Consider the following 23,412-nt stretch of genomic DNA (forward strand, 5'->3'; position numbering starts at 1 on the left):
TGTTTATAAAGGATCTAATAGTCTGAGCTGCTGTTTGCCTCTATTCACTCAATTTTCCCTCCATCTCTCTCACTCCTTCTCCTGCATTTCATTTGCAAGATCTGACCCACTGAGCTCCACCCTGTCAATCCCAAGGGCCCTTGAAATGGACAAACCCGCTCTTAATGATGACAGCCAGCCAACAGTGTTTGTTCAATCAATTATTGTTCTCCTACAAGAGGGAATTTGCTTTCCATAAAAAAAATATTTCACTGTACATTGTGGGCCCCATAAAAAAAAATATTTCACTGTACATTGTGGGCCGGTGCGTCTGCTTCACTTGTGAACAGTATTAGACAGAACAGAAACAGAATGCCTTGTTAAACAAGCCGGTGTGTGTTTGCTGGCTTCCGTTGTTTCAGCACATAATGCGGCAGTTCACTGTAAAATGTGATGTCATTCATTAACGTTTTTACTTTGACAAATGTCTTTTCACCTGCTAATGACAACTGTCTTAAGCGTATTTTTACAGGTTGGATTAGTCCTTAAACAAGACTTTATAATCATATATATGATATGATACATCTTAATTTACACGGTCACTTGGTTGCTAGTTAAGCAACTAAAGAAAACTCTTAAACACTTCATACTGTTTAGCTAGGTGCCTATATGTACAGTAAGATTGCTTTTCCTTGGAAAACATCTTATACAGTGCGGGCCTAGCAAACTATTTTGTAAACTTTGATTGAACAAGTTTACCTGGTTTGGTGGCTTGTCCAGTGGTGGCTTTCAAGTAGTGGAGCATCTGTAGATTTTCCTGGTGTAGTGTTCCAATAAATTAGTCATAATCTGAAAGCCTCTGAACAAGTTCTATGGCTCTGTCAGCCATAAATTACCATTAAAAAAGAAGGGTAACGGCATGTTCACCACGAAGCAGCCCACCAGCTAAAGTTACAAGCTAAGTTTGTTAGGAAACAGCACTGCAAGACTGGAACACTTCCTACACCTCCCCTTCAGCCTCTTTTGAGGCCTCCTTGCCCAAGAGAGCACATACAGTTGGACATCTGCGGTGAGGTCCATGGAGAATGGATTCCACATCACCAATGCTTCCTGGTGGCATATGACCTACAATCCAAATGGCTGGAAGTTTTCCCAGAGGGGTTAAGTCACAACGTGGGCCACTGTGGATATACTGGAGAGCCTGTTTGCATATTGGGGTCAGGGAAAAGCTCACAGATAATGGGCCACAATTTATATAGGCGGAGTTCTCCTCCTTCCTGGCCTGTCATGGCATCAAATACATTAGCACACCTTACTATGAACCACAGGCTAACGGCAGAGTAGGACATTTTAACCAAAAAAAAATGGAATCCGAGCACACATGGCCCAAGGCTGCACATTCCAAACAGATCTGATTCAGACAGTGCTACATCACAGAGCAAGTAACACTCAACCACCGGGAAAACTAATGAACCTCATTCTGGTCCCAGCCATTGTAAGTAACTCACGAACAGGGACCAGCCACATTCACACTCAGTGATAGTTCCCGCTGGCAAGCCAGCAGGTTGAGGAAAGTTCCGGATCCCACTTGCCCGACTCCACCTGCAGTGTCAACGGATGTGTCAACGACACAGGCAGATGCCCCACATGTGCCACCCATGGGATATCCTCTGTCTCCCCAAAGCCCTCTGAGTAGGCCAGTCAGTGCATGTTATTGCACTGGCCATAGCCACAACTGTCATGACAAAGCGAGTGGTATTATTTCCTTAGGCTACTGTGCGTGTGATCTCAGTTAATTTGTTAGTGCAAACAATTTACAAGGCATGTTCTCATGTGCCCTGAAAAATATCCAAATGCTGAGTAAAATCTTTTTGTACATGTACATTTTCAATGGGCAGGGGGGTGTTGGGGTAGCAGTAACCTACAGTATACTATGATGCATGCTAGTTTCCTGCAGTGCATGTTTTAGTTTTTGCTTAGTTTGATTTTTTTGAAAAACGTATTATATACGTTTTCCAATAAGGGTGTGATGAGCACCCTTCCTGTTGGCATTAAATGGCATAGCCAAGTTGATTTCTGATCTTACCAAGCATCTCATATCAGCAGCTTTATTTTAGTTGTGAACTAGGCTGGTCCTTTAGGACTTCCTAGTCGAGATTTTCATTGCTTTAGTTGTCAGACTGATGCAAGATAAGAGATTTGGGGAAGCCCAGCTATTTTCAAGGAGTTCTTTTTCAAAAACACTTATGCTGGGTCACCTTTCACTAGGCCTGGCTCCGCTAATCATTGCAAGTCTATATGACTAATGACTGTAAATGACTAATAAATGATTGTTTAGCCCTGCAGGCTTTATTTGTTTAATGTATTAAAGTTAAGTTCTGAAATTCTGAAAACCCTCCTCCTATCCACACAATCACTTTTATAATTTGCTGTTCAATAGTTAAAAAAAATATTGTAAACTATAAAGGGAAAGGGAGAATTCCTGATAATTTAGTTTTTTTGGAACTGAAGAGACATTTCTACATTGTAGATTGAGACATTTGTTCACTGAAGAGGCATTTGTTTCACGTAGGATGATTTTTATTGTGAAGTTATACACCCTTTCTTTATTTTCTGTGGTTGGAACTAGCATTCAGACTGCTTCCTGATCAGCTGGGGTTTAGGGATAACAGTACCGCCACAAATCTTTAAGCACAGTCAGGCATTTGTAAATACTTATACAGCTATGCGATTCGTCCTTGAGTAACACAATTTTTCTTCACAAAAAATTCAGCATTCAGCAGATATTAATACAAATGCACTGAAGAACATAAAGTGTGTGTGTGTGTGTGTGTGCGCAGTGCATAGTATTTAACTTGTAATATATTATCCACATAAATACATTTTTATGATGCCTATCTCCCGCACACATGGACAGTAATGTAAGTAAAAGGATGTGGCAGCAATCTGATTTCTACGGACCACACACTGTGTCCCAGTGGGCTTGCCAGCTCAGTTTTCTTTCTGTTCATCACAGAAAATAGATCTTGAGAAACTTGAGAGAAAACAGCATCTGTTAAGCCACTGTATCTCTCCTTATGTGCTTGAATCCAAGCATGGGTTTTCTTGATGCTACATCTGGAGCGGAGAGAGGTCATTTTGAAACTAAAGAAATTCTATCTCCACAGACTGCCCAATGTGATCAGAAAAGCCTCAGCCTGGAAACTGTTCCTGTAACTTTTCTGAAATAGAAAATCCAACAACACAAAGGCAGATTGAAATGGCAATACATCACTGAGAGATGTGTCAGATTTATGCCTTAACTCAGCAATATAATATGCCCACGTTCCAGCTGGAGAATCTGCTTCAAGTCCAAGTTAGCTGTTGACATCTAACAGATGGGAAAGTGCTCCCTTCATTCTGTAAGTGAAGAACAGCAGCTCCCTTGCTTTCACTGCAGAAACAATCTCCCAGTGATGTTGTAGCTTAACGTTGCTGTGAAATGTTCAGCATATATTGTGTTGTCATATCAGCTACAAAAGATAAGCCTGGCACACAATGAGTCTTGCATATGCAGCAGTAAGAACCTCTGATTCTATTGTCTGGTATATGTCTGATTCTATTGATGCATTCCCATTGCTAGTTACCTGCTTCACAAGTTTTCTATACATTCTTTATAAAAGCTAATGAACTCCATGCAAACCATTGTTAAATTGTTTAAAATAACTTTTTGTGCAATTGAGGAAGGGACATAATAGCCTTTTTTTTCCTTTACCTGGGAGGACTGGAAAAAATTATTCATTCAGGGGCTCTTCATAATTATTTTTATAATTTGCCTCTTTCCCAAAAAATCAGTCACAAAAATATGTAGAGAGTATTTAATTTTCATGTGTGAAAACATCAATAATGTATATACTTCATTGTTATTCGTGCAGACTAATTAAGTAACAGGGATCATTACATGACACTCCAGCACAATCTTTTCTTCTTCATTGTTTCCCCTTCATGGAGACCAGCTTGAGGTTTGAGTCAGCTGCACACATCTTTATTTTTGTACAACTATAAAATACATTTGCCCTCCAGCTACACATATAAGTGATACACAAAGAGCCTACAAGTAAAATAAGTTTAATAACTCTGAGGGGGGGAAACAACTTGAACCTATCATGCATAAAATTGTCTTCCAAATTCCCCTAAGAATCTTATCTCTTGCCTTCAATACCTTTACATTTAAAACAAGTAATGGCAACAAACAACCTTGAGTGGACAGATCTTTATTTCTTTTCAGAAACCAAATCCTTGATAGATATCATTTACACAATGCATTAATTTGTATGTACTTTATCAGTGTGCCATAGTATGTTGTATGAATTATGTATTTTTCATTCACTTCTTCCATTATGATGTTAATCAGAAAGCAGAAATTGCATTCTAATAACTGGATAATTAAGCTTTTTGTGAGTGTAGTTAGGCCATTCTGAGGATGCAAACTGATTTGGCAGACAGGTGCAGGTGTTAGAAAGGCATGTCTGAACAATTGCAGGTGTTTTAATGGCACTAATTCAGGCAGTGTAAGGTGCAAGGAACCATAGGTTTCATTTACCCATGTCTGCTGCCATTGCTCAAGCTCTCTGTATGGATGCCCATTATAGCCTTTGTACATTATTAGATAAAATTCCAAGTGTTTTTCCAATCAATTTCTCATTACAGATAAAGGCTGTTTGTTGATGTCTCAAAAAAAATATTTTCTAAACTTTAATATCCCTGCGATAAAGTGCTGCTTATTACGATGAAGTGTTGTAACAACTCAATGCAATCAGAGAGAAAACAGTTTCTCTGGCTATAGTGAAACTAGAAACTGCTGGTTTAAAAGGAAGGAATTATCATTTCCTCTGATTAAGAATCGTATAATATTAATCCTCATATTATGCAAATTATTGTTTCAATACACCCTGTGTATTGTCTAAGAAAGCATCTAAAATTAGTTTTAGGTGAAACTCCTAACTTGTAGATAGAAAATAAAGTTAGTATTTTGGTTATTCAATGAATGCACTTAACTGAATTTTTCCTCTATCTAAATTTTTTTTTGTTTGTTTGTTTTTTTTGTTGAGGTGGCCTAATACTTGTGGCATGTGCTGTGTTGCGTGTGTGTGTGTGTGTGTGGTCATTTGTATAATTTATGGAAAGACACACATGTTATTCCTTGACCATACTGTTAGTATCAGCAGTCTCGTAGGCTGGATGTGGGTGCATGGTGGAGAGTGACTGATGGCTAATTGGAGATTTGTGATGTGTTCAGTAGCACTCTGGTGAAGGCAAGCAGCACTGGAACTGCAACAGTTTGGCACAGCATGACTCCAAGTAAGGAAGTCTCTGGGAAAAGGGGGAAGGGTCTTGGTCTGTCATGTTTAGGATTTATGCCTTAAACACAATGCTCTCAGTCTTCTTGGGTCTATTGCAGTGTTCTTAGTTGGAGTTTAAACCTCAGGTTTAAACATCTAGACCAAAAAACTGCATAACAATTGGAGCACAGATTCAAAACTGTGGAATAAGGATTAGCTGTTCCAGTTGAAATGCAATTCTGTGGTCTAGTCCTAAGGTTTACAGCTAAGCACACTGCAGTTGACTGCATAGGTTTCTTGGCATGTATATTTACATTGATATTGCCCTGTTACAGTAGCAGCTATAAGCTTGTTTAATCAAGGTAACTGAGCATACATGTAACATCTGTAAAGGTATAGAAGCTATCCATGACTGATTAATGAATGTGGGGTCAACGGGACCGCCAGGAAGAGAAAGGTGATGCATAGGTCCAGGAAAAAACAATTAATTGGAGATACAGGGTACCATGTAGTTTCCAGAAAAATAGGCCAGGCAATAAATGGAAAACAAAACCTTTTCTCAGTGGTTCAATTAAAGTCGCGTCAAATGCTGGACTGAGGCTAGATGAGACTGCCTGATACCCAGAACAAAGGCAAACGTGTGTCAGGCTGTGAGCTATGATGTGCTGAGTGTGCGCAATCGGTCACCGCTGGTTACCATTCCAGCAGTGTGCTTCATCATGTGAGGATTCCGCCGTGGTAATTTCTCTCTTAATGACATGCATCACGATGCACAGTGGGAAATATTCCGTAATAACAATGACTCCTATCTGATGAGTCTCCTCGGCTCAGTGCGGTATCTGACGGCAAAATGCTCCCCCACCCAAGGCTTCTTCAAAGGGATTATTTTAAAATGATACCACGCTTTCATGAGTCAGTTACGACTAAATCTGAAAACAATGCCAGATAAAATGACTAAATTTGAAAACAAGTCAAAATGGCAACCAAGTGTGTTTCTCTCCCAATCCCCCCCCAGAACAAAAGAAAAAACCTTCCCAGCCATGCAAACAAAATATTACTAAGCGGGGCAAGACCTCAGAGGAAGGAGAAAGACAAAACCAGCAAGTTTTGGGATTTTCTTCAGCAAGAAGTAGTAAAGCCAAGTACTCCACAGTAATGGCATGGAGGAGGGCTACTACACTGTGAAGCTCTGTACATGTGTGCATAGGGGTGACTGGGACTGTTATGAGCCATTATCACTATGGGACCTATCACTTGAATAACATTAATCATTTTCTATTGTCAACATCTCAGTCAGTAAAAATTCAAAAAATTTGCTTGGCAGTTTGGGACTATACTTAACACCACACCCTACCATTTTTAATTTCCGCAAATTTGTGAAAAATTAATAAATAAATAAATGATACACTTTTTAAATAAACTGCCAGTCTGATTCATACAAAACTTTGACAGACTAGGATTAAAGTGAAGAAAAGCATACATTCACACGGTGTACGTACAAATTCAATGTATGTGCCGCTACCATTTCATACTACTAATCAAGTGAGCACATGGGGTGGATATTCAACATACACTTATCTGCTTTCAAGCTTGTAATTAAGCTGCCAAAGCGCAGAAACAATGGATTGTGCAAGTGCACGGGCCTTTAGTAAGCACTGCAGGTCAAGTGCTTCCCTCAAGAACCCAGGAACATTCGATAAGCTAACATAATTGTGGCAAATCAGTCACCTCTAATAGTCGGCATGGAAACAAACAATGTGCAATCAATCTCTGCAGAGGCAGCGTGAAGGAGAAATGGATTTCACTGACTTATCAGTCGCCTTAAGTGCAGGAATTCAAGCTGTCCTTCGTCCTGTTAAATCCATTACTGTTTTAGTTGAATTCGTACAAATACAGTGCAATGCTTTTTTATCTTAACAGTGCATTTTTATTATGAAGAAAAACATTGCAAAAACTGTACTGTGCAGCATTCTCTTACAGTACATCCTAATAAACAAGTTTCCATCCTAATAAGGATGCTCATCCCGTATAGGCATATATGCTAGATAGATTACATGGGTTACAAACTGCTTCCATTTAATCTCACAGCACTTCACAGTGAAGGTACGAAACTAACCATCACCAGTGTTTAGCATCCAACAGGCTGCAGGGCGGCCATTTTCCTCCAGAACACTCACAGTAACCACTGAATTATCAGAGGATCTTTTGCATTTAGAATTGAAGTCAAATTGGGGGCCTCATAGATCAACAAAAAAAATCTATTAAATTCCAAACCTGTTACGGTGTTATGGTGCCAAACATAATGAATGTGAATTTGGAAATGTTCTCATTTTTAATGTATAATGTCTTTACTATTTGATCATAAGCATTTAATCAAAAGAATTTAATCATAAGCTTATTAGCAAGCCTCTCACCTTTCCTCTTCTGAAAGGCATTGAATGAAACTCACATGCTTCTTGTAATTTCTGTTGTGTTAATTTAACATGGCTGTTCAAAATAACAGGACACCAAAGGGTTTGAAAACCACATCTCCAATTCTAATATTACTGTCATCCAGTCGGAATATTTCTCAAATACAATGGAAGATAAAAAAGGCTGTTGACAGAACAAAACAACAAACATATTAATCTTGAGGGATGGTGTTGATATAATTCATTTCACTTTTAAATAATGAGCAGAGGCTGTAGCAAAAATAGTCTTTGTTAAAACATATTTACAGACTGTAATATTTTCCCTCATTCATAAAGATTAGAATATGAATAACTGCGCTCGGGAAAGTGCATTTCCCCAAAGGCTCAATGTTTTGGTTTATTTTGTTAAATTATGACCAATTTTTCAGACTCACTAAAATTATATTGACTTACGGAACACTGCCATTTCACCAATGAACAGCAGACTAAATTTGAGTGAACACATTTTTATTGCTATTTTGTTCTTGACACTGAATGACAACTACAGTCATTCCCACAGACTCTGCTATGGTTAAATTCACAATTCAACCCCAAGCCAACATATATGACAAAACATTTATTAAGGAGGAAGCAAAACAAATCAATAATATGAAAAAGAAACATGTTAGTAAACCATATACTACAGACAGTTTGTCTAACAATGAAGAATTATGCACAATTTACAAATATCACCACTCACAGACACCTTAGTCCAGGGGTCCTCAATCTTATCCAGAAAGGGCTGGTGTGGGTGCAGGTTTTTACATATTTGCATGTACAGGTTTGCCAGTTCTGAAACTATATGGATACAAAGCCAACCACCCGCACCCCACCCCCCACCCCCCGCCCCCCAACCGCTGACCCCAAAATGAAACATTTTCATGTTTAGTAATGCCAGCAAATGTCGCGCAACTGCTCAGAAATGGTGGCATTTTCATTTTGTTTGGTATTTTTGCGGTAATGATGAACATTTAAAACTAAATATAAATAAGAATACAAGGGTGAAAGCTCAAGAAAGGGGAACAATAAATGAAGCAATGCTTTGATCAGTACGTCAGGGATGGCTGTACTCCCCAAACAGGGTGTAGAGCTGATACTGATATATAATTTGTGGAAGATTATTCTCTGTTAGGCAGCTAAATGCAAAGTAAAAATGTTTTGAAATCATGCTGGCAAAATAATGGGAATTCTATGGAAGAAATTAGATCTTTATAAAACTGCTTGTTCGGAAAGGCTTTGACACTGCCAGTACGGAATCCTTAACTTGTTTTCCTTTATATGCACAAATGTAATTAACGGAACTCAACAACCTATATGACTGCCACTACTCTGTACATGTAAGTGCTAAGAAATCTTGGAAATTCACATAAAAGCACCGTGACACTCTCAAAAGACCTGTGTCATGACAGTAATTTCCATCACACTTGATACTACACCTTGTGCGGCTTCACTTCAGAAACGGAAATAGAGGTTTTGCAGAATCTGAATGACAACATCAGGATCTTGGAGAATTCTACCATTTAACTCAAATGTGAATTATATTTTAACCTTGAGATTTATGACCATCACAGTGCAGGGGCACTTCAGTTCACTGACATTCTGCAGCTGTCTGCGGTCCCTTATTTGCACTTCCGTACAGTCTTAGATACATGATGATTATTTGGTAATTTCACCATCACATGAAATGTGCATAATAACACCATATATATCATATGACTGTTCATTAGAATGTATATATTCTGACATGAGAGATATGAAATTATCATTTTTATCATTTTTTTTTCAGTTCACTAAAACCAAAGAGAATACAGTGCCATGAAAAAGTATTTCCCCCCTTCCTGATTTCCTCTAATATTGCAGATTTGTCACACTGAAAGGCTTTAGATCTTTAGGCAGTATAATATTAGACAAAGAAAACCTGAGTAAACACAAAACACATTTTTTAATGATTTAATTTCTTTAATAAAAAAATTTATCAAACACCCATATCGCCGATGTGAACAATTATATGCCACCTTAAACTTAATAACTGGTTGCACCAACTTTAGCAGCAATTACTTCATTTGATATCAGTCTTTCACATTCATGTGGAGGAATTCTACCCTGTCTTCTTTGCAGAAGTGCTTTAATTCAGACAAATTGGTAGGTTTTTGTGCATGAACTGCTTATTTCAGGTCCACAGCATTTCTATTAAATTCAGGTCAGGACTTTGACTAGGCCACTCCAAAACTTTAATTTTGTTTCTTTTTAGCCATTCAGATGTGGACTTGCTTTTGTATTTTGGAACATTGTCTTCCTGCATACTCTTCAGCTTCAGCTCATGGACAGACGTCCAGATATTCTCCTTAAGAATTTTCTGGTACAAACCAGAATTCAAGGTTCCCTCAATAATGGCAAGTTGACCAGGTCCCGAGCAGCAAAGCATCCCCACACCACCACACTACCACCACCATGTTTGACTGTTGGTATGATGTTCTCACTGAGAAATCCTGTATGTGCTTTATGCCAGACATAAGATTTGTGTTGTCCAAAAAGTTCCACTTTTGACTCATCTGTCCATAGAACATTATCCTAAAAGGCTTGAGGATCATCCAGATGCTGAGTGAGTAACTTAGAGGTTAAGTAAGAGGGCAATTACTTTTTTATGGGTGATGTGGGTGTTTGATAACTTTTTCCATTAAATAGATGAAACAATGTGAAAAATGTGTTTTGTGTTTACAAAGGTTCCCTTTGCCTAATATTATAGATTGTCTAAAGATCTCATTCAGTGTGACAAATATGCAATAATAGTCCAGAAATGGGGCAAATATTTTTTCACAGCACTGTATATCATTGCTGATGTGCCTATTGTAAAAGACCCCATAGCATTATTAATGCTACATACAGTGGACAAGTATATCTTCCCCAGATGAGAATCATACTCATATTTTACAAAGACGGCCTTTTTGTGCTTTCTGAATATCTTCCTCCACAGAAATACTTCAGCTCAACCTGAGGATAATTAAAATTTGAAATATGCAAATCCCTCACACAGTAGTGATAGCTGACCTTTGTAATGCTGTCTGTATGCCCCAATCTGTTCTATAATTCAATATAATGCTACCAAAATGTGGCACCCTCATTATTATATATATTGTAGTTGTAGTCTCAGCAAAGTTTCAGCAAAAAGCTGAATCAAACAGAAAACAGTGAGACCAGACTACAGTATTTACCTGTACATGTAAATAACTACATGCAACATTCCAAATATGTTCCACTTTATAAACTGCAGTTAAACAGTACCATACATCACCATACATAGGGGAGTACTGATTGTTGCGGTAACCTCAGAAGTTTTAATTAATTGCACTGTAGTTATTAGTGACAGTTTCACCCATGTAATATGTCAGCCCTTGCTGAAGCCGCTGCAGTTCTTTTCTTTACTTTTTCACTGCTAAACATTCACATAATGAACGGGTTATAATTTAACTTTTTTTTTTGAAGATATATATTCTGTATGAAAATGTGGCACATTTAGGGTTGATGTCTGAGTGCAGGTTAGCTTTGTGTTGATGATGCTATGTGCTGTCATGGAATGTGCTTCTTATTCCGCAGGTGTAGATTGCATAATTTATGCAAATGAGTAGACTCATAAGCAGCATAAATTACACTCCTCAGGCCTCTTGTGTAGATTCGGTTTAGAAATTAACTGCAGATCACTTTTTGCAATGAAACATAAACATTCATCAAGCCTATATAAAAATAAAATTCTTCAAGTGTCATGCAAATGAACCAAAATGTTTGTATTTATAAAGATACAAACATACATACTAAGAGTTGCATATTAATTGCCATTTCCATTAAGCCCCTAGTTAATTGTATTGAGAGGGTCGTGACTAGTGAGCTATAAATTGGGATCTGCTTTTCTGGCAATAACCCAAAGACTAATCACAGCAAAGTATTAGCAAAGTAAATGTATACTTACTGACAAGCAACTGGAAGTATACAAATTGCAAGAAAAAGCAAGTTTTTAGTGGTCGTACCAAATAAGGAAACCTTACAGCTACAGCTATCATTTACTGTAACAGTTAGTTCATGATTAAGAAATAAACTCTATCAAAGGAACAGGAAAATATCCACAAACATGTTTTTAAAAAATCATAATCAAACAAAAAACTGTTTACTGTGAATATGTGCAATCCACTGCATTTGTACTTTACTTCAGCTTAAACTTCAAATAAATGTTCATTAAAATGTCATCCACGGTCCTGTACATGGCTTGTTTCTGTTGCGAAACACCGTAAATTGTCAGAGATTACATGAGTAAAATCCATTTCCATTGTGTATTCTGTGATTGCCTTTTCATTCAGAAACGTTGGCTCTTTCCAATGCTGCCCTCGTTAACACTGGAATGCCATTATAACACATGCCCTGTTTGACCAAAAAAGGCTGTCACTCTGTTCATTTAGCCTATGAAATCTGTTTTCTTATATTCATGGTACTCCCTTGCCGATGCCTCTGGATACGCACAGTCATCTTAAAATAGCACCCTCAGTCTTTTCAAAGGATTTAGATCCACGATACTGTAGCACCACTAGGGTACCGGCAGCAGGCAAGTACAAATTAGGATGGCAGGCATCGCCAATATAACACGAAAGAGGAGTTTACAACCCTCTGAAACTAAAACAGAGGCAGAGAGACAGGGACTGAGGGCTGCTGATTCTCGGAGGAACGCCTGCTGTCCCTGGGGCAGGTGCAAAGCTCCAGGTCCTCGCCTTATATCATTATTTCATTCGCTTGCTGGTCACACATTTATTTCCCTCCATTGGCCGCACACCAAGACTCCCTGACAACAATCCTTAAAATTATTTTGTCAAGAAACTGACAAATGGAGCAATCCTCAAAGTGTCAGACCCCCACTTAGGGTGTGGGACTGCCTCCCGTTCCACCGCGGCAGACTGCAGAGCAGAAAGCAGCTGTGTGCTCTTTTCATGGGAGGAATGAGTGGAGAGCATCTTCACATGTCAGCCCTGTTTCTTTCCACAAGATTTCTCAAGGGCAAGCCTGATGGGAAAACAAAAGGTGTGGCCCAATGCAGTAAACTCTATTTCTGTGTTCTAATCTTTTTCCACCCTCACTTCACATCCGATAGCTTGACTTCGAGCGGCTATCTTTTAGAGGAAATGTTACACTCCATATTGCAAACACTGTGAAACACCCTTTCTGACAGTTAATAAAAACATAGTAAGCAACAACAGCAAGATAATAATCTCTCTGACATGCTAAAATAACCCCTCACAGACTCCTGGGTTCATTAATATAGCAATTTAGCGCGGAGGATTGTTGTCACCTTGTATCGCAATCACAAAAGCAAAGTCACCGCATTTATGATGGTCAACTACATGGAAAGGGCAGGCTGTCACCACCTTGATAAATTGATTATCAAATTGATTTCAACAAAATGTTACCCGTGAACGAAGCAGCATCAACAATGAGGAGGAACACCGATCACTGCATGGAAAGTGAAACTGACACTATGATTTACAACCATATTAATTATCCCCATTCTCATTTGCATTCGACCGGTTAGAGCAATTATTTCACCCCTGAAATTAACAGGGGAGCATATTGTACATTTATTTCCCCATTTAGATTTTTAGGATCTTTATATTGAAAGATACAGTATCCAATTGCATACCAGCATTATCCAATGGCACGGACAAACAATTCAGTATATTGAATAAAGTTTAGATCAACAATAGCTCCATCCGCAGATCCGGACCCTGCATCTGGGCCCTGTTTCACAGAGCACGATTACTGAGTTAGTTGGAGGACTGCACTGAGAACATCCTGTAACCCTCCCAAATCTGGAACAAGAGAGATGTTCCTGGTTTTTCTCAGGACAGTTATCCAGCTAACTCAGTAATCCTGCTTCGTGAAATACCCCCCTGCAGGCTGAAGCCTGGTTTACCTCACTGTGTTTATGAGCAAGCCATTAGCTCCTCCCACCAACACACCAGGCCCCCACAGGCTAACGCTGGTCATCAGTGAGTGATGCGCCTGCAGCTTGCAGGCAAGCGCATCGCAGGAATGCATGCGCATCAGCTGCAGGACTCCTGGAGTGAGGGCACAGGGAGCACAGCACAGGCGCAAGGGGCAGGAATAAAAGGAGAAATAATAAAGAGGACGAAGGACAGTGGCCTGGATTCAATTAACACTTTAGCTTAAGCTTGCAATTATATGCCAGCCATCCTTATATTCTTCACAACGTTTATTGGCAAGTTCATCAATCCCCAAAATGAACTTGCCAAACTGTGTTTGTAAAGAAAAAAAGTGCAATTACTTGCAGGTCAAAAAGCATTTTAGTTAAGCTAAAGCGTTGATTGAATCCAGGCCTCTGAGTAGTTTTGTGTCAAAGCCAGAAACATCAGGTACAGAATATCAGTGCTTAATTTCAGAGGCACAGATATTCTGCATGAAAGCTGTGTTCTGTGCTTGAAGAATCGATTAGGATAATCTAGCTAACTAAGGTAAGGAATGCCTACAGTTTTATTTGTTAATACGTACTAAATAGGTCTACTCTGCGCACAATAAAGGATAAAACATCTAGGATAACATTAAAAAAACAAACAAATGGCTCGGTTTATTCCAAAACAAGGAGACAGAGTGATTCATTCCATGAAAATATGACCGTAGTTCTTATGATAAGTGATGAGATAAATCACTGTTAGGTAGATCATTGAAAGAGGTAGGAAGATGATACCTCTTTCAAATGATCCAAGATCTCATTAACATTCGGCCTAAGATCAATATGTAGCAATGCATAAATATCTGAATGAAAATGTAATTCCAATGAGTATGAGGTGTTCTAGACCAATGGTTCTGAAACAGGAGTACATGGACATCAAACCTACTTGAATGAGGAAATAATTTAGTGTGATTTATATGACAATAAAAAACTAAACTATATAAAATAAATGTATGTTAAATGTAAGTGCTTCTACATCTTGAGAGAGATTACACACCTCATATTCAGGCCATGGGGGTATCCTGGGCATAAAGTTCACACCTACAGCTCAAGGCAATCCTAAATATGAATATAATTAGCAGCAGCTGGTGGTGTCTGTCTCCTCTCCTCTGAAGCCAGGAGGAAGCTTACATTAAGGTGTTATCATCCAGGTTAGCGTACATCTGTATGCTTTATGGCTACGGTAAGGGTAATGATGTGCTCATGTCTGCCACAACAGGTGTTTGTGTTTGAATGAATGTATATTTAAGAGGACACTTTACATGACAACATTTTTGACACTCAAAATCCCAATACAAATTAGCATGTCTCTTGTGACTGTTTGCATACCTACTTAAAACAGCAAGATCCACAATTATTATCACGATTTCATAAATTATTGTTATCTTTGTTGCGTGCGGCTACTGTACATACACGACATGGCTAAAAGTATGTGGACAACCCTTCTAATTAGTGGGTTTGGCTACTTCAGCTACACCCCCAACATACAGTCATACAATCTCCATAGACAAACATTGCCAGTAGAATTGGTTGTACTGAAAAGTGACTCTATGACTTTCAACGTGTCACTGTCATATGATGCCACTTTTCTAACAATCAGTTCATCAGATTTCTGCCCTGCTAGGGCAGCCCGGGTCAACTGTAAGTGCTGTTATTGTGAAGTGGAAATGTCTAGAAGCAACAGCAGCTCAGCCGCAAAGCGGAAGGCCACACAAGCTCACAGAACAGAACCGTTGAGTGCTGAAGTACGTAGCGCATAAAAATCATCTGTTCTCACATGGCAACACTCACTACCATTTCCAAACTGCCTCTGGAAGCAATGTCAGCACAACAACTGTTTATCGGGGGTTTCATGAAATGGGTGTCCATGGTTGAGCAGCCACATTCAAGCCTACAGTCACTAAAGCACACTGCCATTGGACTCTGGAGCAGTGGAAACGCGTTCTCTGGAGTTATGAATCACACTCTACTATCTGGCAGTCTAACGGACAAATGGGTTTGGTGAATGCCATGAGAATGTTATCTGCCTGAATGCATAGTGCCTACTGTAAAGACTGGTGGAGGCGGAATAATGGTCTAGGGCTGTTTTTAATGGTGTGGGCTAGGTCCCTTAGTTCCAGTGCAGGGAAATCTTAATGCTACAGCATACAATGACATTTTAAAGAAATTTGTGCTTCCAACTTTGTGGCAATAGTTTGGGGAAGGCCTGTTTCAGCATGACAATGCCCTTGTGCACAATGCAAGGTCCATAAAGAAATGGTTTGCCGAGTTTGATGTGGAAGAACTTGACTGGACTGCACAGAGCCTGACCTCAACCCCATCGACCACCTTTGGGATGAACTGGAACGCAGACTGCGAGCCAGGCCTTATCGGCCTTATCGCCCAACATCAGTGCCCGACCTCACTAATGCTCTTGCGGCTGAATGGAAGCAAATCACCGCCGTCACGTTCCAAAATCTAGTGGAAAGCCTCCCCAGAAGCGTGATAGCAGCAAAGGGGGAACAAAAAAGACAAACAAGTAGGCCTATACACTACTATTTAGCATGTTTCACAAAGTGTATTGAACAATGTAAATACGGTTCCAGTGAACACACTACACTACATTACCACAGGTACTTGAAGATATATTTTAATTGTTTTGCACTAAGCATGACCCCCATTATTTCAGAAGGAAGTATCCACTGATGCACATTTCTCCACATTCCAATATACATGAGTCCTACTCGAATTTCTAAATGACAATGAAATACAGTAGAGCTCAACAGAGCTTACTGCATCAGCAGCCCCGCATATGCTAATACGACCGCCATTCTGACACCTAATATAAATGTCTTGACGCTTAATGCCTCTGAATACATTCAATTTTACTTATGTGCACCAAGTATTAGGGTATTTTATGTTTTCAGAGACCAGTATAGCTTAGCCAAAGCCATTCATCACTGAATGAGTGTAAAACAGAATGTAAAATGGGTATGCTGTTCTTGCACTTGATATGCACCAGCATTGCACAGTTGCACTATATTTAGGCGGCACTTGGATATATGTGAATGCCAAATTTGCCCAATCTGAGTCATTGCCATTTTCAAGTCAAGCGACATCATTATTTCCTTTTCTGTAAAATGTGTTTTCCCATATTTTTTCTTCACTGACATTTGAATTCTTTCAATAAACCGTCAGAGGGACCATATTTCAGCGGCATATCTAACCTCGGGGCTTGAAGTGACTGAAGCTCTAAAGCTGTCTCATTTAAACAAATGTAATGACAGAGGAAACCTCTGTCAATCTCAGTGCTAATAAAATACAGCCAGATTTTCGGCTTGAAATCAATATTTTCCTGAGAACTTAAAGGGAATAAAGAAAAAATAATGTGCAGTTCAATTTATGATTCTTGGGTCAAACTAGCATTTAAAAATCCCAACACTTTTCAGTCTTCTCTGGCAAATATTGATGATTTATTTATGGGAATGATTTGCATACTTTTATTTGGATCTAATTGTATTATTATTATTATTATTGTTGTTGTTGTTGTTGTTATTGATGATGATGACAATGACATTCATTCATTCATTCATTCATTCATTCGTTCATTCATTCATGCTGCTCTTAAGGCCCCGGGTTCAAAGTTCTTACCAGTAACCCCATAAAACATAATAAATCAATAAAAAGTAATAGACAGTAATAAGACAAAAATATTCAGCGTGTTAAAAAGGACCATATTTGACCATAGCAAATATAATGAAAGTTCAGAGCAGCGAAATATAAACTTGAGCATCATTGGTCACATTGCTTGTTTGACAGTGAAAGACAAATATGATTGTTTGCTTATGGGTTTCCACTATCTGGTTCTGGAAGTAGGTTATTCCTTTCAGGTAATGTATAATTGACATTTATTTTGCCACTATCACATTCTGAGAAGGGGGATAATTTCCTTGGTGCACATACAATCATCACATAACTGTAAATATTTAAACTTCTGCACATGGCATGCACTATAATTCAAAAGACAACAATCTTACCCCATCTGTCAAGATTTGCACAACAAAAACTGATGTTGCGAAATTCTTAATGTGGTTATTTTTAGACAATCAACACTCTGGCAGTCATAGAAAAGCAAAATGGAGGTGGAATCTGGTAGCTTACCATACAGAAGGTGCTTCTGTGCCACTGATCTCCAGGAAGTCATATCTGTCCTCCAGCTGGAAGTCAGCAAAGATAAGAGCAATAGTGTCCCCCGGTTCAGCCAGGATGCTCCAGGTGCAGTCCGCATTGTTCTCATATTCAGAAGGGAAGTGAGGGCTGGTTATGGTGCCAGTCGTCCCCCTCAAAGTCCCTCCACACGCACCTTCAGCTGAGGAAAAATAAAAGGGTGGAGTCCTTTCTCAAAATGCTCCTTGGGCTTCAGATTCAATGCACACGATACAAGACACCACTGTCACAGTGAGACAGAATTCTGTTGGCAAATGTAAAACTGCACTGTAAAAAGAAGCCTTTAATTCACAGGTGCGATAGGACAAAACTCTTCTTAACCTTGCACTTTCATCAGCGTGTGCTAGTCCACCTCTTTACAAACTGCTTTCCCCTTCTGCTTAATGCACAGGAAATTGTTCATTTATTGATACATTGAAATAGTGATGCCAAGCTGTGCACTTAATGGAATGGAATGAACAGCATGGTACCAAGAATCACATGGCAAGTATTTACACAGAATGTAGAATGTGACAAGATGCCTCATGATCATACAACATTGATATTCTAAGTGTTGTGGTACAGGAAAGGGACCTGCAGAGTGCTATCTTTGAAGGTTGTACATCGATATGATGTACAGCTTGTATTCTTCTTCTGGTTACAATAGATGATGGGTTCTAAATTTTTTATGAGGGGGGCATTTGCTAACCATAGTAGTGGTCACATTGATCTTATTACTTATGTAACCAAGGGGCTTATGTCAGGGACAGGCATTTATCACTGCAGTTAGACGGCAGCGGTGGTGCTTTGCATTTCAGCTTTGCATAATTCAGTCTAGATTTTATCTATTTATCTGCACTCATTAAATTTCACATTGTCAAACCTGGGCTTTCCTGTAGATGTGAACAACTTCAATTTAATTATTGCTAAAATTAGAATTTGACTCCTTTAAACTTTTTTTTTAAGTGTAGACCTTTTTATTTTATCATTTTACCTTTTTTTCTCTTTGACATATTATGAGAGAGTATGTTAGTGAGGACAATTTTATCATGAGCCAGGGAAAGCAAAATATACCCTGTGAGTGGTATAAATATATACCTCTGGCTAAAGCAGTACTGCAAGGCTTGACCTTTATCAAAATAATTCTTAAATTTGAATTTGTTTTACTAAAATATAAGATCCAGTTTTTTAAAGACGTGCAGATTTGTAATCCTGCATGAACACAAATTAGGTTTATGCTGTTTTACAGTCATGTACTGGCAGTTACACATTTAATTTATGCTTCTGTATTGGAAGGCAACAAGCAGGCATCAAACTATTAGTAATCGGATTACATGTAAATAAATGAATAAAATGCTGAATTTACTAGACTGCCAATAGAACCATGTCAACTTTTTTTCTTTTATGAATTTGGCACCCAAAGCAGGGCTGAGCATATCCAATTTCCATCCCAATTTTGAATGGTCATTCATCTGTAACCATAGCAGCATACATTACACAAACCCCACTGGCAATTCGGGAGAGTGTAGACATCCACAGTTCTCCTCCTTAACCTGTGGTGTCGCCAACCACTTCTTTTCACACCGCAGACTACAGCTGTGCTTTCATAGTGGAGTCAGAGGAAGACTTTTAATATGCGGCTTAGACTGCAATCTATGGGCACCAGATCGACTAGCAGGGGTTGCTAGATAACGATGAATGCAGAACCCCACCCAACTGAGCCCTTCCATTCCCTGGGTGATGCAATCACCATTTGTGTGTCACCTTATGGAGCTACCAGCCAGAGTCAGCACCGGCACAGTGTGGATTCGATTCAAGGCCATGTGGCTCTTCCATACAACATAGTAACCGAAAAAGCAGCCACATTGTCAACATTTAAGCTTTTCTGAAATATGACATTTTATATGTAATAGACATAGTATGCAAACAAATTTGGCTTGATGACTTATTCAGTTTCTTTTAATTTTACAATTGTTCAATTTTTTCTTGTTTTAATTCAGCTATATTTGGCTGCGTTTCTTTCTGAACTACTGTAATACTGAATAAAAGCACTCAGGATTATCTTTTGAATATTTGTTTTTCAAAAAACTTCTTGGGTACTCTATTTTTACAACATAATAACTTATTTCTCTTTGAAGTGTCTTGGCATATTTCGTAAAGCAGATTCTTCTCTCAAACTTTTGGATAAGGATTCCCCCTCTCTCCCCCCCCCCCCCCCCCCAACAGAGGGGAATGCTCACTCAACTTTTCCTTTTTATTGCAATGAATTTACACTGCATGTCAAGACTAATTTATTTACCTCACACCACTTACCATTCATACATATTTGTATTCAAAGTTGTACTGAGCCCCAAAGTTGCTTAAATCCCCATCTTAAAAGAATTGACTCACATAACATTAAAAACCCCAGAGGTGACAGAGGTGGGTTTAGACTTTCCAAAATATTTTGAATGTGACTAACAGATCCGGATGTGTATTGCCTCCAGTAGGGAAGGTTAACAAATAGTGCCAAAAAATTTCAAGCACGTTGGTTCAAATTTTCTTCACCATGAAATTAGAAGTTTTAAGGAAAGGAATTTTTATGCCAACCATCTCCCTTGAACAGCACAGCCACCCCCAACTCAGCTCTTTAATGAACAGGAATGTTTCTTGTGTTTTTCTACAATACTTTTGAATTTTGTACTGTTTTCACCGAAAATGGATTAGGATATTTCCAAGTCAAGCTTATGTATGTTGTTTGTAATTTTAACACTGTCACTGCACAGAATATGTCCAGTATATGGAAATTTGTAAGGCTTTCAATTGACAACTTTCAAATGGGTTCATAAGCTACATCCTCTGACATGGATAGGGTTGATGGATAACTAAATGTGAAAAGAGAAATGGCAAAAAAGGACAAAAAACAAATATGCTGTCATTTTCTTTCAACCATATTCAAAACATAATTGAGCATATTATTATCTAAGTTATTAGTGAAATTTCCCACTTGTCTTCACCCTTTCATAAGATATTTTAAAAGGAGCATGAGAAGGTTTCCATGTCAGTGTTTTTGAGGTTTGTGTTCAAGCCACCGAAATAAAGTGAAAGCCAGAGGAAAGATCTCCTGGATCATTTACAGTACATAAAATACAGAAGTGCCCCCGTTAAAATGATGCACAAATATCCTTTGTTGGCACTTGAATCTGCAAAGAAACAGATTCTTAATATGCAAGTGTGTCTGACAACCGGAAACCTGGGACAATATATTTATGGTGACAGTTTTCCATTATCTGTGTACGTGGCTGAGAGACTCCTTCAAACCTTTCAGTGCCAGAAAAGCGGAACAAATCCAGTAGTTGCTTCTCAGCCACAAGATTAAAAGTACTTCCAAGTCACATTCATAAGCACCCCTCTTTCCACTTCAACCACGTTACTGTTTAAAAGACATTCCAATATGAGTCACAACCTTTCAAACACAGGAGGAAATTTGGTGTCATGGTTGTCAGACCACAAATCTTGCAGGGTAAATAAACATGCGGTTGTTAATCATTCCAAAGTACTTTTTTTTCCCCCACAAAAAAAAGAAAAAAGAAATACCAGAGCACACATATTCTGTGAAAGGGGGGAAAAAAAGAAAAAAAAAAACTCAAAGCATTCCAAGTAATATCCAAAAAAAAAAATTGTTTTGGAAAGGCCCTTCAGTATAATTTTTTTCTGAAAGCTTCACATAGACCTTTACGTCACATGTCACAGCTTAATTTATTTATTTATTTTTCTGTGACTACAATAACTATGCAAAATAACATTTATTTTCATTAGTAACTGGTATGCTATGGTTGTTAAATGCCCAGAGTGCTGATTCTATTCTACCAAGGACTACCATTTCAATTTGTGTAGTGCTTCTGGAGTACTGGAATTGTAAAGACACCTACACCTACTGTAGGTTCAGATATCAGATATGTATCGAGTACTTCAGTTGCATAACACACCTTATAGATTAATTTCATACCTGCCATTCATGTAGTTGTAATGATCATATGAAGCTCATCAGTAATGCTTGTGTATTCCTTCAAATGATATTTGTCTTTCTCCTCCAAGGTCCTTATGTGAATTTCTCACATGGTTCTGTTGGGGATGATAAGGTGCAGGCAGTCTGCACTTTTTCTGCACCAATGAGTGAACACAGTTCCTTTATGGTATGTGATCCTAAGGCCATCCCTCAGTCACTATGGAGACAGCTAGGGAATCCATAGTGGATTGTGAACTTCTCTCAAAATGCCTAGGCAATGATATTTTCTTTCTGATGTCTGGTTGGTACTGTTACTGCAAACTTGGTAAAGTAGTTGGTAACAACCAGCATGTTCCTTGTGTCATAGCAAACAGGTTCAAGAGATAGTTAGTCCATGCACGTCAGTTGTAGTGGGTCAGTTGTCAGTATGTTCATGGGGGTAGCTTTCTGGGGTTTGATTTTCCTCTCACATGTTTCTTCAACAATCTCGGCCATTCTGGGCAAATAAAATCTGGCACATGTCAAGTTGAGTGCAAGCTCATATCCTACTGTAAATTGCCAACAAAGTCATGTATACCCCTCAGGGTCTGCTTTCTGGGAGGATGAGCTGATGGACTATATTGTCATGGTCTCCTATACAGCACTTCATCCCTAAGCTCAAGATTTTTCCACACCTTAAGGAACAGTTTGACCTTAGGTGATTCATGGATCAGTTCTTTGAAATTCAGTTTCTGTGTCTCCTCCAGGAACGAAATGACTCTCTTGAGGGATGGGTCTTCCCTTTGGAACCTGCACCTGTCTTCCTTCGTCATACCAAGTACTGTAAAGTGCCTTGTCCTGATGAACAGAACTGTTAGATATTGATGAGGCATCTAAAGCCACAGACTCAGTGAGAGCAGGAGGTTCTGTCATACCAAGGCATTTAAGTGGCACTGACATACAGCAGATACCACATCATTGGAGACCACTCCCACATCATTACTCAAGACCTTTTCAGGTCTTCAATTCTCTATCTCTCTCCCTAGGGTAAACACCATCTTCCTGAGATGGATCCTGGAGTTGCCTGGACAGACCATCTGCATCCTAAATTGCATGCCCTGCTTGGTATTTCATATTGAAATTGTAAGTTGAAAAGGCAGCTAACTAATGGCGTTCAGCTGTGGAGCCGTCAGCTTAGTGGAGGTAAGTACATAAGTATTGCGTTATTATCAGTCAGAACAGTGAATTCTGACCCATACAGATAACGACTGAACACAAACCGCTTACTTCAGGACGAAGTATTCTAGCCAGAGATAGTTTCTCTTGTCTTGAATAGCCCTCGGCTGTAACTTTACACCTTGTTCCTGACAGAGCACGGCTCCAAGACCTTCTCAACAGGCATCTGTGTGTAAAAACTGGAGTAACTTCAGGTCTACGAATGCGAGAATTGGTGCTGATGTCAACTTCTCAATGAGTGTCCTAAAGGTGGATTTGCAATCAGTG

At 38.9% G+C, this 23,412-nt stretch overlaps 1 protein-coding gene across 3 annotated transcripts in view; it reads right to left on the minus strand.

Annotated features, from left to right (window-relative positions):
* csmd1a (CUB and Sushi multiple domains 1a) overlaps nt 1-23,412 on the minus strand; it is a 500,723-nt gene that overhangs the window by 169,861 nt on the left and 307,450 nt on the right. For all 3 annotated transcript variants that reach the window (XM_035400756.1, XM_035400757.1, XM_035400759.1), the window contains exon 5: nt 17,898-18,105. In XM_035400756.1, the coding sequence (XP_035256647.1) occupies nt 17,898-18,105 (208 nt within the window). The remainder of the gene's footprint in view (nt 1-17,897; nt 18,106-23,412) is intronic.

Source organism: Anguilla anguilla, chromosome 18, assembly GCF_013347855.1.
Source record: "Anguilla anguilla isolate fAngAng1 chromosome 18, fAngAng1.pri, whole genome shotgun sequence".
Classification (NCBI taxonomy): Eukaryota; Metazoa; Chordata; class Actinopteri; order Anguilliformes; family Anguillidae; genus Anguilla; species Anguilla anguilla.